The sequence below is a fragment of the Salvia splendens genome, chromosome 2, assembly GCF_004379255.2.
Source record: "Salvia splendens isolate huo1 chromosome 2, SspV2, whole genome shotgun sequence".
Taxonomy (NCBI): domain Eukaryota; kingdom Viridiplantae; phylum Streptophyta; class Magnoliopsida; order Lamiales; family Lamiaceae; genus Salvia; species Salvia splendens.
In genome coordinates this window covers 19333641-19351797 of record NC_056033.1, presented here as the reverse complement: position 1 = coordinate 19351797, position 18157 = coordinate 19333641, and the positions used below count along the sequence as shown (strand labels likewise).

Below are 18157 nucleotides of genomic sequence, written 5' to 3'. Positions count from 1 at the left end.
TCTGCACCCTTGTAGTTCCCAGTTGGGAGAGGTGGTGGAGTGCTCTTCTCGATGGCACTCAAAAGTGACTTCTTCAGTTCATCCATCTTCAAGTCCATTTTCTGCTCCAGCTTGTTCTCCTGATCAGTAGTCGATGCAACCGCAGCCCGCTCTCGGTTGTATCCTTCCCTTGAATGGTCATACTCTTTCTTTGCATTCAGTAGCTTCCTTAGGACTCTCTTTGCTTCGCTGACCCGTAATTGCGTGAAGCTTCCTCCCGAAGATGAATTGGCCAGGTCTTTGGTTACCGCGTTCATGCCCTCGTAGAAAGTATGATGTACTTCAATGTCCGCCATGCGATGGTTGGGACACGATTCCAAAAGACCCATGTATCTTGCCCAATAGTCGCTCAAGGGCTCGTCATATCCTTGCTTCACATTCGTTATTTCTCTCTTCAGTGCGCTTGTCTTAGATGACGGAAAAAACTCGCCCAGGAATGCTGACTTGAAGTCGGCCCAAGTCTCAATAGAGTCAGGGGGCAAGCGCATGAACCAGGTGTTCGCTTCCCCCTTGAGCACAAATGGCAGAGCTTTCAGCCTATAATCATCTTCAGTCGCTCCTGCTGGTCTTCTCTGCGCTCTACAAATCTTACAAAATTCGTGAAGGAACTCATACGGCCCTTCATAGCTTTTCCCGCAGTATGTAGGTAGAATCGCTATGACATGAGGCTTCACGTCACAAGCAGTCTGTCCCGGGGTGACCACGATAGCTTGCGGTGGTTCTCCTTCGGTATGCGCATTCAGCGTACCGATCTCTGGATCTTCGTCCATGTTGGCAGCTATTCCTGGATTGTCTTCCAACAGTGGTAACTCCACGGGAATTGGTCCTTCTATGGTGTCCTGTTCTTCGTCGCTACTCGTGTCTAGGTCAGACAGAGTTGTTGACAGGCCAGAACGAGTGGTCACAAGTATGGATCCTCGCTGAAGTATCTTCGGTTTCCACGGATTAGGATCCGAACTGCTTCTCATAAACTGAAACAAAAGAAAAAGAGAAAAAATTATACACAATATTTACGCCAAAGTATCACACACAATAGTATATAAAACGCCATCCATCCCCGGCAATGGCGCCATTTGAAGAGGTTACGAGGTGCGTAGGTGTCGTTCAAGTGAGGATATATCCTACTGGCAGGATAAAGATCCTAACTAAGCCTAGACCTCGTCTTCAAAGGGTCCTCAACCCACTTCTACTGATCAGTATAGTGGAGGTAAGGGTCGAATCCCACAGAGATGGTGCGTTTAAACTACTGCGGTGATGTTTTGGAGGGTTGGTTAGCTACCACGCTCGGGTTGAGTTTCTACCTAGGCGAGTAATTAAAGGGTGGCGTCCTACTGACTAGGATGGGGGAGCAGATCATGGAATGCAACTGTGTACGTGGAAATGAGGGGACATGGTGTAACAGAAATTGTTTGGAAAGGACGGTATTTCTATTTTTGGCTAAACAGAATATTCAGAGTGTAGTGGAGGTAGTGGTGACTAGGCTGACAGATCTGCAGGTACAACCAGAGGTGAAGGACAAAAGAAAGCAAAAGTAAATAAAAGTAAGGTGGTCCCCAATCTGGATGTAGACATCGTCTTCTCCAACAACACAACTTAAACTCAGATAACAATTCCAGATCCAACCCGGCAAACGCAGATTAACAACTCGCGAACACAGATCTAAAACTAAGAAATCAAATCTGAAATCAAACGCTGAAACTGGACTTCTGCATGCTGGTCAACATGAAAGATCGATTCAGAAAATAAAACGAAGCCTTGCATGCAACGATCTACTTCCAGATCAAATAGTACATGTTTACATATCCTAAAGAAATTTGTTACGTAACAGAATTTAGAGATTTAGCACTTAAAACACCGAGAAATCTTAGATCTAAGCTAACTAGACAAGGAAAGAAAAGAACACTACAATGAACGAAACGGAAATCAACTTCATAGCATTAACACGTTCGGATATCCAAAGCAAGCATTTCAAAACAACAAAATCCCAAAATGTAACAGAAATCCAACGTAAAGACGGAGAACTAATTAAACTACGAAAGCAATTTAAAGATTGTTTGCCACTCCGGGCGATAAAATCTCTGACTGGAACTACGATCTAGCTAACTGGAACGGACGATGACTGGAACTCGGGAACATTCTGAACGTCAGGTGATCATGGCTCGGCGAGGCAAGAAGTGGACACGGCTGAAAGACTGAAATTACCGAGAGAACTCTCTACCTAAAGATGATGGTGAATTGAAGTCTATCCCCCCCCGGCTCCTCCTTCTCTCTCCAACTTGGCTACCTTTTATAGGGAGGCTACCCTTGATTTTTAGGGTAAATCCTCGCTGCAATTTGACTTCTTTGCCCTTAATTGTGGGTAATCCGTCCCAGCTATCCGTCTTCTTCATCTCAAGCCGTTTTAGCACGTATACGGATCAGTATGAGACCATGCTGGCGCTTTTTCTACCCGAACACTCCGGAACTTCCCTACTGGCCAGAACACTTATCCTGCACACTTTGAGCAACTGCTTTGCAAGTATAATCATTTAAACCTGTCATACTGACCAGTAACCGAGGCCTAGAATACGACTTATCACTTTTACATGGCAATGTGTTTAGTATGTGTTTTCTTTTCCTAGAATCTTCCATGTAGTTGCGTTTGTTTATGTTGCTTTCTATAAGAACCATGGTTGAAACTTGCCTCTTTTATTTTTCTTTTCTTTCATTCTTGAGGATAAGTATGGGTTAAGTGTGAGCAGTTTGATGAGGTTCGTTTTGTACATATGTTCAGTAGTAAAACTGGATCAAATTCTGTAAACTAACGCTTAATTTTGAGCCAGGTGTGTGTATAAGTCCGCCATTTTCAGAAACTACGTTGATCAACTTGGCGGACAAGTGGATCAGGAGAATGAGCCAAATCACCGCACAAACGGATCAAGTGAACCAAATGACAAGCAGCGAAGCACCAAATGAAAGATTAATACGCCGCACAAGAAAAAATCCTCAAGGGAAAAGGGTAAAGATGACCTTTCAAAAGACAAATGCCCTAAGGATCAAAACCTCACGCCTTCTTACAAATGAAAATAGAGAAGGAAGAAGGAGAGAGGCTTCAATCAGTGCCACTCATTAGTTTTCGGCTCTTTTCCAGAGTTGAAATTGGCAGCTCTAACACTCCGTTCTCCTATTTTTACACACACACACACACACACTTGGTTCCTTTCTAGTTTAGTTTAGTTAGTTGGCACTTTTGGTGGTTTTTTTCTACACATTTCAGCTTTCGGTTCTGTATTCCACTCCGAGAAGGGGTGATAAAATAATTTCTTATTTCCTTGTTTGTTTTCAGTTTACTTTTGTTGTTATTGACGATTGATGCTTTTGACTTAGTGGATTCGAAGTTATGTTTTCATTTCAGGTCACTGTGTTCTGTTTTATGCATGATGTTTCTGATTTGCTTTCAGTTTCCTTTTCATTTTGCATTTTCTAGGTTAAATATGTTTTGCTCTGCTTTGATTTGTTCAGATCTGATGTTTTATGCTTGAGAATCCGTAGTATGTTTAGATCCAATAGTTTGTGTGTCAGTTCATGTATGATTATGGGTTAGTTTCATGTTTTACGTAGTTGTAGTTTAGATCTTAGAAGTAGATTTAGTTTATGAGCTGATTTAAAGTTTAATCTTCTTTGATCTCTCAGATCTACATTTCTGCTATGTTTTCCAGGTTGATTTTGCGAAGAAGATGAAGCCATTACAAAGTTTTTACTTTATCGTACAATTTGCAGGGGACTGACAGCCCCCGTGTATTCTGTTTGTCCATTTATGGAAAGTTCAACTAAGTTGAGCAAGTAGACTAATTAAGCTTTATGAGTTGATCAGTTTAATTGCTTTAATCTTCCCAGTCTAGTAGTTAACTTAACCCACCCCTAGAAGCGTGGCCGCAACCATTCCCCTTTCGTGTCCAGCATACAAATCTCAAACGCCTTATCTCTGTGGGATCGATCCTTAATTCCCTTTCTAGTTAATAGTATTAGTGGGTTAAGGTTTTGAAAGCACGCTTGTCTTGAGTTCTTCATTTCTTTTCTCTCGAGTCGGAGTAAATCAAGTTGATCAGCCTGAGTTTCAACTGGATCCACTAACATGTTTTCACAGGTAGAAAAACATACAATTAGCTGGCCGGATCAGTTTGATGATTTGACTTGAGCAGTCCACAACGATACAAATGCACACTGAAGAAGAAAGACACAAAGCAAGCACTTTTCAACATCCAATTAAATTTTTATTACTAAATAATTATTATAATTCAAGTCCTAAAAACAACTACTTGCATATATAATTAGTTTATTAGTGTTATCATTCAACGAAATAAAAAATAAATATCTATTCACATCCAAATTTTATTACTAGTTCATCTTTAAAATTCTAAGTTATAAAAACAACTTCATGCGCAAACACTTAATTTTTAAACGTTATCATCCGATGAAATATTAGTAATCATTCAGATCTAATTATTTTTTAATTACGAAATCATTCTTAAAATTTTAAGTTAATTTCTTTATTGTTGTCGTCTCATATCCATTCACATCCAATTATTTTTTTGTTAATTAAACTTTAAATACTAAGTTATAAAAACAACTCCAGTGCATATACTTTATTCCTAAACGTCATTATCTAAAGAAATATTAGTAGTCATTCTCATCCAATTATTTTTTATTACCAAATAATTCTTAAAATTCTAAGTTACTAAAATGAATGTATGTGTATATACTTAATTTCTAAATGTTATCATCCAATGGAATAATAGTCATTAACATTCAATTAATTTTTTATTACTAAATCATTCTTAAAATTCTTAATTATAAAAATTACTGTATGCATAGATAATTAATTTCTTAATGTTATCATCTAATGAAATAATAATTATAATAATAATAATAGTTATTCGTATCCAATTAAATAATAGTAGTACTCCAATACTACTTATTATCATCTAATTTCTTAATTTCTTAATGTTGCCCTCCAAACAATATATTCTCGTATCATATCATTTTGTGAACCTTCTCGTATTATTTTGTCTTGTGAGTTGTGTGTATCATCTTCATACCAATTTTTATAATTTAAATTCATCCTCGGAGCATTATTCGACTCATTCGTACACAATATTTCGTCTTCATCGTTAGATCCAAACATTTTAGTACAAAATATCATTGGTGTTGTTAGCCATGAATATTACTCAAATTTTCGAGGATTCAAGCACTTTAAGAAATAAGTTTAAAATTTTTAATAATCTGATACTATTTTTTTAATTTTATGGGACTTGCTAAATATTAAATTGATTTACTTAAGCATAAAGACATAATTTGAAATTTGGATTACCTCAATTTGAAATTTCTTGTAATAATGGAACGGCTTGTATTGTGCATGAATTTCATACCATATGCCCATAATTAATGTAATTTATAATTTGAGAGTGATTTGACTTTACGAATATAAAATAGGGGTAATATAGTAAAGAAATAATGGTTGATAAGAAAATCGGTTTAAAATTCAAGGGCATTTTGTTTATACAATGTTTGTTAATTTATCTTTTCTCTTTTACTGGAACACGTCTCCTTTCTTTTTTAACTTGTTTTAACCATTAATTATTAATTTCGTCATAATTAATTTGGTTGTGGTTTTTGCCAATTAATGATCTAAAATTGCCTAACCTATTCCATTCTAAAATTCCTCGCCACGCAAACTTCATAAAACTAAGATAAAGCACATGTTTATTTAAGTGATGAATGTTAACAAATATTTAAATAGTAAGCTTTTGATCATAAACTATATCAATCGCTGATGGAGAATTGACTGTTCATCAGCTAATTAAGCCTAACTTTTTATATGAGAGTACTACTTTTGATAAATGGAGATCACATTCAATTAATTTATCATAATCAGATTATATTAACTTTTTCAACTCACTTTCCATTATATTTCTTAAAACTTTTATCAAATTCAAAGAGTTCAATTCAATTAATCATGAACGGAGGGAGTTTGTTGTTTGTACTCGTTTGCTGGGTTAAAAAAACAACACAAGTTAGATTGATCAAAATAGTGTATGACTAAATGACACATGTCATAGGTTATATACAAGGATTTAGAATACAAAAATTATGAAATTATATCTTTTAGTATATATCAATAAAGATATATTCCACCTTAGATCCTATTCAGTGCTACACCACACAAGTGTCTAGTGTCTATTTTCTTAGTTAGCAAAACTTTCCGACTGACACTGCAACCTTACATGATAGGTAACCAAGGTCTATATAGGTTGTGACAATAATTTTCTTCTACAAGGAACTGACAGAGTCACTTACTATGATGACATGTTCCACTACTTGGCCTATAATGCAGAAGTCTTAGACTTGTTTATATTATACTATGTGTTTACACATATACTTATTACTCCCTCCGTCCCACAAGAATATGTCTATTTCCTTTTTAGTTCGTCCCACAAGAATATGCACTTTCTAATTTTGGAAATTATTTTCTCTCTAATGAGGTAAGACGCATTCTCCACTAACAATACTTCAATTATTTTTTCTATGTCTCTCTCTTACTTTACAAATTTTACATAAAACCCGTGCTGAACACAAAGTGCATATTTGTTGGGGACATAAGTAGTACTCCCTCCGTCCCAATAAATATGCAACATTTGTTTTTCGGTACGAGATTTTATGTAGTGTTGTTTTGTGAGTTAATGAAGAGAGAGTAAAGTAAGAGAGAAGAAAAAGTAGAGAGAGTAGTGTTTCCATTTTTAGAAACGTTTAATGGGACAGACCAAAAAGGAAAACGTTTCATTTCTAATGGGACAGAGGGAGTATAATATAAACTATTTATTAATGTTATATAATTCCATCGTAAGTTGTAGAAGCACCTGAGAGCTCCGCCAATTTATTTAAAACGAATCAAGCGGACCACCAAGTTCAAGCCAACTAGCACAATGACCATTTCTCACTCAGAAATGTTATCTCTTAGTAGAGATATCTCAAGTTTTGATGGAGCACCCGATCTAGCACAAGAATCACCATTATATTTTGATCAAGGTGGGTGTTTCTACAAATGATAAGTTCTTGGACGGAGCCTCTATTCAGAATCATAAACCCACGAGCGCAATCGCTCTAGAGAAACTAAGAGGAATCACATCACCATCAATCCAAGAAGTTATACCATAAGATAATTCTTAAGTATCAATTGTTTTAACACAAAGCATAGAGTCATGTCAATGTCATAGCGGAAGAATTGTAAGAGTACCTAAAAGATACATTGGCTTAAGAGATAAAGGTGTCGACTATGATAAGATCTTCTCCGCGGTCACTATGATCAAGTTAATTCATATCTTCTTGGCGATAGCATCCTATATGGATTTAAAAGTTTAGCATAGGCTTCAAGACAACTTTCTTAAACGAAAGTTTTGAGAAGAGCATTTACATCGAGCAACCTGAGGGATATAAAGTCAAATATAAAAAAAACACGGTATGGAAGCTTAACTAGTCTATTTATGGGCTCAAGTAAGCTTCAAGATCATGGAACCTTGGTTTCGTTCAGGCAATCAAGTCCTTTGGATTCGAACAATGCCCTCTCAAAAGTTGTGTGTATAAGAAAGTTGATGGAAACAACGTGGTATTTTTTGGACTCTACCTACATGCCTATTGATTGGCAACAACGGCAAGATGTCATTAGGTGTTAGGGCATGATAATCCAATCAGTTTTAGATGAAGAATACAGGAGAAGTTGGACAAATCCTTGGAATCAAGGTTATCTGAGATTGCAAGAAAATTAAATTGTGCTTCTCTCAAGAATCATACATCGACCTAATGCTGAAAAGTTATAGCATGGAAAATTCCGAGAAAGACACATACCTTTTCGACATAAAATTACTTTATCACGAGATGTGTCCTAAGATACCAATAGAAAAGGATGAAATAAGACGTCTACCATATGCTTCAGTAATGGAACATCTCATATATATTATGATGTGCACTAGACATGATATCTTCTTTTATCATAGGCATAATAGCTAGATATCAATCTACATATTGGATGATTGTAAAGAACACACTCAAATACTTGAAATTACTAAGGAATATATGTTGATTTATCTCTCAAACAAGTTGTGTCTAACATGTTACACGAATTCAGACTTTCACAGACTAATTAGGATTCAAGGAAATCTACCTCTGGTTATGTGTTTATCTTAGGAGGTGGATCCATAACGTGGAGGTATGCATTGCAAACTTCACCATGGAAGTTGTTACTGCTTTAGAAGACGCAAAACAAGCTATGTGACTCAAAAATTTCTTATTGTAATTAGACGTGATTCTATTTTTTCAAAGAGTATTACTTCCTCCGTTCGTCATTAGGAGTCTCATTTCTTGGTGGCATGGATTAAGAAATATTAAGAAAAGTGGGTGAAAAAAGTTAGTGGAATAGGGGTCTCACTTGTATATATTAGTTTTAAATGAAATGTGTGTGGAGTGAGTTAGTGGAATGTGGAACCCTATTACCATTTAGGGTAAAAATAAACCGGGACTCCTATTCGCGGACGGACTAAAATGAAAAAGCGAGACTCCTATTCGCGGACGGATGGAGTACGAGTTATTATACTTGTCCCACCATAAGCGATATCTATTTCTTTTTAGGACGTCTCACCTAAACTGGATCAATTTTCATCTTTGGCAACAAAATTTTATATGGCTCTCTCTTACATTCTCTCTCCTACTTTATCTACTTTTCACTTCTCTATTTTATTTGTTCTCTTATTTTATACTCTCTTCACCTAACTCTTTAAACATGGCTTTCTTAAATCTCGTACCTAATCTTTCTTATGGCGTGACAGAGGGAGTAATAACTATGGTGAAGTGGTCACCTCGAAGTAACCACGAGTCCCACAAGACTAGCAAACAAATAGAGATGAAGTATCATAAAGACGAAGTATTATGTAATCAGAGAATTAGTGAGACATGAAGACTTTGAGGTAGCCAAGATTGCATAATAAGACCACCCGAATGATCATTTCACTAAATGTCTTCCTTTCCTAGCACATAATTCAATCGTCATGTGGAAGCAATGTATTTTAGATGAATGAAGGGCCAGTTTAGAGTAGAAGTGGGATGATGACAGTTTTGTATACTTGAAGCATGTTTTTTAGAACATGTGATAGATTGTTATAGTATATACCGAAAAAAATATTTTAGTATGCTTATATTTGTAAATGTTTTTTTTTTATTTTATGAGACGAAATTTATTTATCACAAGGTTAATCAGTGCTATAAATGTATCGAAGAAATTTCTATGTGTGATACCTTTTTATTTTCTACCGTTTATTTATATCTTATAAATTTATTATGTCTAAAGCTAATTGAGGCATATTCTTTTTCACTATATCTCAGGCTAAATGAGGCATTTCCTTTTAGTCATTAATTAACTCTTTCCTCAATCCTGCATATTCTCTCTTTTATTCTACTTTATTCTTTCTCTATGCTTTATTATCTAAAATATATTTCATTATATACTGCTACTACTTCCTAAATTCTTATAGTAAAATAGAAATATCTCCCTGGGCCTAGGACCAAAATCACTTGGCCGGACCAAAGGTATAATAATTATTTTGCTTGATTTGCTATGGGATGCTAGCGTTTTGTATATTTTTTGTTCTCATTATACTTGAGAAACAATTAGGCATATATTAAATCGGTTTAAAAGAGAAGCTTTTCTTATTATGTTATGTTTAAATAATTGTGGGGGTAACATGCGAGGATTAGAAGAAAAAAGCTGTGAGAGTTAGGAAGATAGATACTCTGGTCTCGGAATTGGATTGTTACATTGAAATATATTTTAGCTTGGTTCGATATCGTGGAATTGAGTATGCGGAATTGGAGCCTTCAATTCCGAATCTAATGTTTGGTATTACAAAATATTTATATTTAGACTTAATTTACAATTTCAATTATTTATAATTCCACAATTGGAATTCCAAATAGTTATAAAACTGGGCATCTTCACACACTATGTACACACAACAGACGTATTACACACACTGCACACATACACTACACACACTTCATCAGAAGCCTATCCACAAAGAAAGAGAAAACAGTGTTTGTGCTTATTATTATCAACCAACTGCAATAAAGAGTAGTATAGTTGAAAGCATATACATTCTGCTCCGTCAGAAGCCTATCCACAAACAGTCCAGTTATGAAAAGAGTTATTTATGCCCAGAGGGGCATCGCCGTTGGTTCCGGAAGGGCAGATTTGCAAGAATACCCAAGGATTGATTCCCACTACTACCGTGTAGTTGCAACACCTCTCAAGCACAAATGTGAGGCCTTGGGAGGTAGGCTTCTGGCAGAAAAGTGGGTTACGGCTCTCCCCTTAGCGGGCCACTGCGTACCCTGATTGAGCACCCCTCACAATACTGTCGGGCCGGGATGTTGGGAGCCTTGGGTTTTTTTTTTTTTTTTTTTTTTTTTTAAATTAACTTCATATATTTATATCATATATATGAAGGAGGAAATTACAAATCAACTCCTATAACAAGGAGGAAAGACAAATTACGCCACCCAGGGTTCGAACTCGAAACCTCCAGGATGGACGCGGTATCCAACACCCTTTACCGCTAGGCCAAGGGGCTTGGATGTTGGGAGCCTTGGGGATGGGGTTTCAACCTTTCTGCAAGAATGAAAAGAGTTGTTTCCTGATAGGGGCAAGATTGATACAGAAGTTGGGTTGAAGAAACCTTGAACTTCTTCTGGATGGTATTTGTCAACGGTGTCATTTTACAACTTGTACATCAGACAAGACCATCCTTTGCAAAATGAAAATTCCAAGATTATAAGCAAGAAATTCCAAAGTAGGGTTTACATACATGCTTCCCTGAAACTAGCATGATGATGCACATAAATATAGTAGAGAAATGCCGAGTTGAGAAATATGTTCAAACTAGACAAATGCCAGCAAATAATTATGCTTTTCTGCTAAGTTCTCATTTTTTCGATGGCCAGAAAATAGTATAGTAATTTTTGTTTTACCTGTATACTAACGACCAATACATCCAAGATCAAACATGCCCACGGAATTCTAGGATTTATAATAATGTATTACTCCATTCGTCCCATAAAATTTGCTACCTTTTGACCCAGCACGGGTTTAAAGAAATTTCGAATACATGATGTACACACTCTATATGACTTGTTTAAAATTCTGATTCCTCTAGTAACCTTTTCTTAGAAAAAAATTATATGACTTCACCTTGTGTACACAGTCTACATGACTTCACCTTGTTTCTGACGTTCTGTGTTGTACAATTAAATTTACCTCTGTTATATGATCAATCCACAACAGATTGTCCCGCCTGCGGCTCAAATGGCGATTCTTGCACACGCGTCTGTTGCATGAGACATGCATATGTTGCCCGAGTCAGCTTCAGGCCTCTTTTCACCATACTATTATGAAATTCAAAAGCCTTACTAAACTCTCCAGCAACACAGCATGAATGTATCAGCAAGTTATAAGCAACTGCATCAGGCTCAATCTCATTGTTTAACATTGATTCCCATAAACTGAAGGCTCCTTGCAAATTACCTCTCCTACAATACTCATGTGCGATAGTTGAGTAGCTAATACAATCTGGAGAAATACCATTATCTGACATTTCATTTAGGGTCTGATAAGCTTCCTGAATTCGGCCCAACATGCAGAAACCTCGAATGAGCATATTGTAACTCACTGTGCTACCATGGGAACCTTTGAGCATAGCCTTATGAAGCCGGTTAGCCTCCTCCATATTCCCTTCTCTGGTAAGATGATCAAGAAAGCATCCGTGTGTGATCTCATTTGGAAATATCCCGCTAACCAACATTTCCTTTAACAGAACCTCTGCTTTCCTCACCAATCCTCCCTTACAAAGGCTATTAATCATCGCACTGTATGTCACAACATTTGGGCCAAAGCCTTCACTAATCATAAGATCCCAATGAGCCATAGCCATCGCAAGATCACCGGTCTTTCCATACTTGTCGATGAAACAAGTATAGATAAAATCATCAGGCCTTAGTCCACGGTCATGAATTTCCTTCAAACTTTTAATCAATAGTGCTGAGTCTTTCTGATCAAGAATCCCTTGAATAATTATAGCATAGCATATAAGATCCATGTTAATACCTCTTTCCTCCATCTCATCACGAGCACGCTGTGCGTCCTCCAGTCGTCCATCCTTGCAATACGCATGCATCAGTTCAGAATAACAAAACTCGTTCAAATCATTTTGGCGATCCATAAATTCTTTTGCTTCAGATACTCTACCTGTGGAACAAAGTCCATAGATCAGAGACCTGTACGTAAATGAGTCTGGCGTAAGATCCTTCTTCAACATCTCATCGAACAGCATGAAAGCTTTTTCTGTGTTGCCTACTTTACAATTTCCTTCTATCAGAACATTGTATGTTACCTCATTTGGAGCAACGTTCATTTCCGACATTTTGCTGAACATTTTATATGCTCCATCCATCATATTTGCATTACAAAGACCATAGATCAGTGCAGTGAACGTATGCACATTAGGTGAAATGTCTTTCCCAGTCATCTCATGATATAAAAGGAATGCCTTGTCCAATTCTCCTTTCTTACAGAAACCATGAATCAAAGAAGTATATGTTACAACAGTGTGACTCAATCCTATTTCATTCATCTCAAGAAACAGTTTTTCAGCTGCTTCCAATTTTCCCAACTTGCACTGCCCACTAATTAACATGTTATAAGTGTAAACTGTTGGCTTTATTCCTGCACAGAGCATTTTACCAAGAAAATTGATAGCTTCATCCAGTTTCCCACTTTTACATAATGAATTGATCAAAATGTTATAACTCACTTCATTTATGATCAAACCCTTCTCCTCCATCTTCATAAAAAGCAACTGTGCTTTCTCTAACTTTTCGTTATTACACAATGAGTGAACCATAGCATTGCAAACATATAAATTAGGCATTTTCCCAAGTTTCTCCACCTTATCAATCAAATCAAAAGCATCGCCAATTTCCCCTTTTCTCCTCATTCCATCAACAACACTAGACAAAGCCTCCACACTCGGAACGAGCCCGCACTCTACCATCTCATCCACCAACTCTCTTGCAAACCCAAACTCATCCACTCTACACAACCCCAGCACCAACGTACAATACGTCACAACATCGGCTCTCATGCCCTTAAACCTCAACGAATCCTTAATCTCAACAGCCTTCGAGACTCTACCACTCTTACACAGCCCGTGAATCAACACATTGTAAATAACCACATTCAACTTCACTCCATCCCCCTCAATCGAACCGATCATCTCCTTCGCTCTATCATAATCCCTCAACTCACACAAACTCCTAATCACAGCAGCATAAACATAGACATCAGCAACAACCCCCGAATTCACAAGAATTTCGTCAAACAAGGCAAGCACCATCTCAAATCTCCTCACTCGTATCAATCCATTCAACACCGCGCTAATCGTCCTCACCTCCGGAAACAAGCCGCATTCCTTCATCAATCTGAGAACAACAACCGAATCCAGAACCCTTCTACTCTGAACATAACTCTGCAGCAACAAATCAAATCCGTAGGGCGAAGAAAAATCGGATCTGTTATAAGAATCGAACAAATTGCGAAACACGAAAGCCGGAGTGTCATCCCTTTGCAATAGGGTCTGCAAAAGCGAGGTCGCCGGCCAGTAGAGTTTAGAGTGGACTAAGGAGTGGACGAGGAGGCAAAACGACGCCGTAGAGTGGCGGAAATGCTTGTGAAGGCCGAGGAAATTGAAGAAGCGGAGGGCTAACTTGGAGTCGTGGAGATTGCGGAGGATGAAGGACTCAACGTGGCGGCCGGTGAGGCGCGTGGAAATGGAGGGGTTGTCGAGAGCGAGAGACCAGCTCTGAGTACCCCTGGCGACGCTGTTTAGCACTGCCAGGAAGCTCTCATCGTCGGCTGCCGGCGACGCGGCTCTGAACTTGGAGAAGGGGATAGGGTTCCGGATTGGCAGGCGCATTTTCCAAGCGTTACACAGTTATAATTTGGGGAAAAGCTCTACGCATCATCGCCGATAACAATTCGTCAACTACATAAACATGTTTATCAATACGGCGTAACAATGGAGATCTCTTATACAGCAGCAGTTTCTTATATGAGGACCATTATTTATTTTACTTTATTTATATTTCAATGTTTAAATTATTTTTTTATATTTTTAAGCCTGCAAATTGCATAAAAAATAAAATTCGATTCATCATTTCATTCAATTAGTTGAAGTTACAGAAAAAATAAATAAGTTAGAAATTTAAGTTTTAGTAATTAATTAATACAATATAGAATTAATGGCATTGATTATTTTTTATATTTCTTAAAATATACAATCATACTCTCTCCGTCCCGCACTACTTGCACTTATTTCCTTTCTGGGCGTCCCAAGTTATTTGCACTCTTTCCATTTTTAGTAACAATTTATACCTGCAGCCGTAATTGTTGACTTTGTCTATCACTCATTCCTTAATCTCCGTGCCCAAAAAGAAAGGTGCGAGTAGTGCGGGACGGAGGGAGTACATTTTTTGATAATAGTGTCTCTCTCTCGGATCCTTGCCTCACGATAACCACCCCTGCCGGTTAGACTATCGCCCACACCCCGCCTTCCCGCCGATCACCCCTCGCCCGAAGCCTGCACCACCCCCTGTACCATCGACGATAACCCATGGCTGTCCTGCCTTCTCGACGACGTTGAGCAACGACACAAGTTCACCAAGTCCTCGGCCAGCAACTTCGCCAAGGTTGGTCGCCTGAATGAATAACCCGTCAGACCCCGAGGAGCAGGTAACCATCTCGGACCAACAAATGACGTTCAAAACATTGGTTTCACCTCCCACTCAAACGGCATCCCAACCATATACTTCTCCGGAGCGAAGACCCAAAAGCTGGCCGATAGCATCGGACATGCCATCGTGGGTAAGTTCTCTCATTCCATTCCAACGGGGTCACCAAATCCTAAAAGCCCTTGACAATATCAAATTTCGTTGCAGATTTAATTGGAAGTATATTAATGCCAAACATATTCTCATTCAATGCGAGGACATTGTGGATTACGTCCGGATCCTCGGTGGACCGAAGGGCACCCCCGTGTGGTACATCGACCGGCACCCAATGAGGGTATTCAAATGGTCCCCGAATTTTGATGCATATTGCGAGTCCCCAATCGCGACAATTTGGTACAACCTAATCGGTCTCCCAATTCACTTGTTCGACCAATCATCCCTATTCGCCATCGGCAAGCTTCTCGGTACCCAATCCAAGTTAATCGAGCTACGGCCAACAAGACAAGGCTCTCATTTGCACGAATTTGCATTGAGATAGGTACAGCAAAGCAGCCACCCGAATAGATCATACTTGACATTTGTGGACGAGAGACGGTGCAACAAGTCCGGTGGGACAAGATACCTCCTATTGTTGAGAATGCAAGCATGTGGGTCACTCGAGTGATGTATGCTACGCGATGGGCAAGAAGGAACGGCCAGCAAAGAGAAATTATAACATTGCAACACCAAAACAGCCACATCCCAAGGGCCAAGGCACGAAAGGGAAGCAAGCCACGGTGAAAAATAACCCCAACCCTAATGAATGGAAACACCAAGGAAAGAAAAAGAGTGCGGGAGATCGAACAAGCAACAAAGCAAGTGGAGAGGAAGCCGAGGAATCGGAATGGCAGGGCCCAGACATTATGGGCGAACTCCAAGAAGGGAGTGGAACGCGTGCCGAGACACAAGGCACAGCGAGAGCAAGACCTGGGGGTGAGGGAAGGAGAAACCCAATACGTTCGGCCCCCGAGTCACCAGCACAAACACATGGGAGTAGGGATGCGGCATTGGGGCACTCCAACGCGAAACGCTCGGTGTCTATGCCTACACGAGGGAGTATGAGGGGGGCGCGCGCCAATCAATGATGAGGGGGCGTGGGTACTTCCCGGTAAAAAACCATTTAAGTACCAACAAATACTACTCTCTCATGGCAAATGGCGAATTTGACGTTGACGAATGTGGGGAGGAGGAAGGCTCGGCCATGGACGTGCAACCGGGTAGCGAGAATACCGGAGAAACCCAACTACTCTGCAATGGCGAGGATCATACAAGGGAGAGAGAACAGTTACTCATCGAATATCAAGGAGGGCATTCATCCCTTCCGGGTACGAACCCTATTTGTAAATGATGTCTCACAATATCATGTTTTGGAACGTTAGGGGAATCGCAAATGCGACAACCCAAAACGTACTAAAAAGACTAATCAAAAGTTACAATGTTTTGTTTCTTGCAATAATGGAGCCGCTCACGACCCCTGACCCAGACCGGATCTCTAAGGCCTTGGGGTTGAACTTTAAAGGCTCAAACATGACGGGAAAGATCTGGATCTTCACGGAAGAAGGATCTAATTTTAATATTGAGTGCGATTCGGAACAAGTCCTACACGGGCGACTCTCATCTCCGCGCTTGGCAAGCTCCCTCGCCATCTCGGCCGTCTATGCAAAGTGCACAAGAGCCAAAAGGTACTCATTGTGGGATAAGATGAGAGAGTTAACAGGGCTCCTTGACGGAACACCATGGATGATCGGCGGTGACTTCAACACGATTTTATCACACCGGGACAGAACAAGGAGCGACACCAACCGGCAAGCCGAGATGATTGATTTTGCGGAGGCAATTGAAGATTGTAAGCTCCTTGATCCTGGGTTTGATGGGGCGGATTTTACATGGGCCAAGAATGGGCTGTTTGAAAGGTTAGACAGAGTGATGGTTAGCGAGGCATGGACTAGGATTTTTGAGGCAACGCGGGTCACCAATCTCCCACGGGTCGCCTCAGACCACGGCTCGATCCTCGCAAGGTGCAAGGTGCCGAACAACACTAACGGAGGCAAAGCCTTTAGGTTCCAAAACATGTGGATCCAACATGAAGGCTTCGTGGCACTAGTGCAAGATGTATGGAAGGAACCCACAGGGGCGGGCGGACTCCTAAACCTCCAAATCAAACAAGCTAGAATTAAAAGAGCACTAAAGAGGTGGAACAAAGAGGTTTTTGGGAATATCCACGGCAACCTCAAGAACATGGAGGAAGCGATCGCCATGGCCCAAACCAATTTCGAAGAAAGCCTAACACCCACGAACAGAACGGTGATCAACAAACATATGGCCGAATATATCCTCCTACTAAGGATGGAAGAGGACTTCTGGTGTCAAAAAGCAGCATTAAGATGGCTAGCGGAGGGAGATAAAAGTACTCGCTTCTACCAAAGTTGGGTGAGACAAAAAAGGGTCTGCTTACGCATACACTCGATCTGGGATAATGGACACGAGCTCACAGGTGAAGCGGAAATTAAAAAGTCAGCGGTCGAGTTCTATCAACAACTCCTTGCGCCTAGCAACCCGGCCCTTGATGAGCCGGATCTCGACCTAATCCAGCAAGTCCACCCCCCGAGTTACTTTTGGATATTGCAAGGTCGCCGGATGTGGATGCATTTAAGTGTGCGACATTTAGTATCTCCGGGGATAGTGCACCCGGACCCGATGGCTTCTCGGCTAGTTTCTACCAAGCCTGCTGGGGTATTGTTGGCCCGAAGGTCGTGGAAGCGATCAGACAGTTCTTTATGGGGGCCTTCCTTCCCCCCAAGCATAACAGCCACAAGCATTGTCCTCATTCCAAAGAAGGCATCGCCTGAGTCATGGACCGAATACCGACCCATCAGTCTTTGTAATGCTTTGAACAAGATTATCACTAAGGTACTAACGTCAAGAATCTCTCCTTTCCTCCCACAGGTCATCTCCCCAAACCAGAGCGGCTTTGTGAAAGGTCGGCTCCTCAACGACAATGCCCTCCTGGCCAAGGAGATGTTCCACGAGCTTACTAGATGTTCCTGATAAGTCGTAGTCTAGGCCTTGGTTACTGGTCAGTATAATGTGCATAATTGGAATATATCTGCAAAACAGTTGCTAAAGTGTGCAGGGAAAGTGTTCTAACCAGTATGGGAATGTTCAGATAATTCAGGTGAAAAGGGCGTCAGTAGGGTACAATACTGACCAGGAT

General features: G+C 39.7%; 1 protein-coding gene across 1 annotated transcript; it reads right to left on the bottom strand.

Moving 5' to 3' along the window:
• Window positions 1-10147: 10147 nt before the first annotated feature.
• On the bottom strand, window positions 10148-14192 carry LOC121790827 (putative pentatricopeptide repeat-containing protein At5g59900). The gene is made up of 2 exons (XM_042188938.1): window positions 11378-14192; window positions 10148-10868 (listed from the first exon to the last, which is right to left on the bottom strand). The coding sequence occupies exon 1, from the start codon at window positions 14088-14090 to the stop codon at window positions 11391-11393; it is 2700 nt and encodes an 899-aa protein (XP_042044872.1). The 5' UTR covers window positions 14091-14192; the 3' UTR covers window positions 10148-10868; window positions 11378-11390.
• Window positions 14193-18157: the final 3965 nt, after the last annotated feature.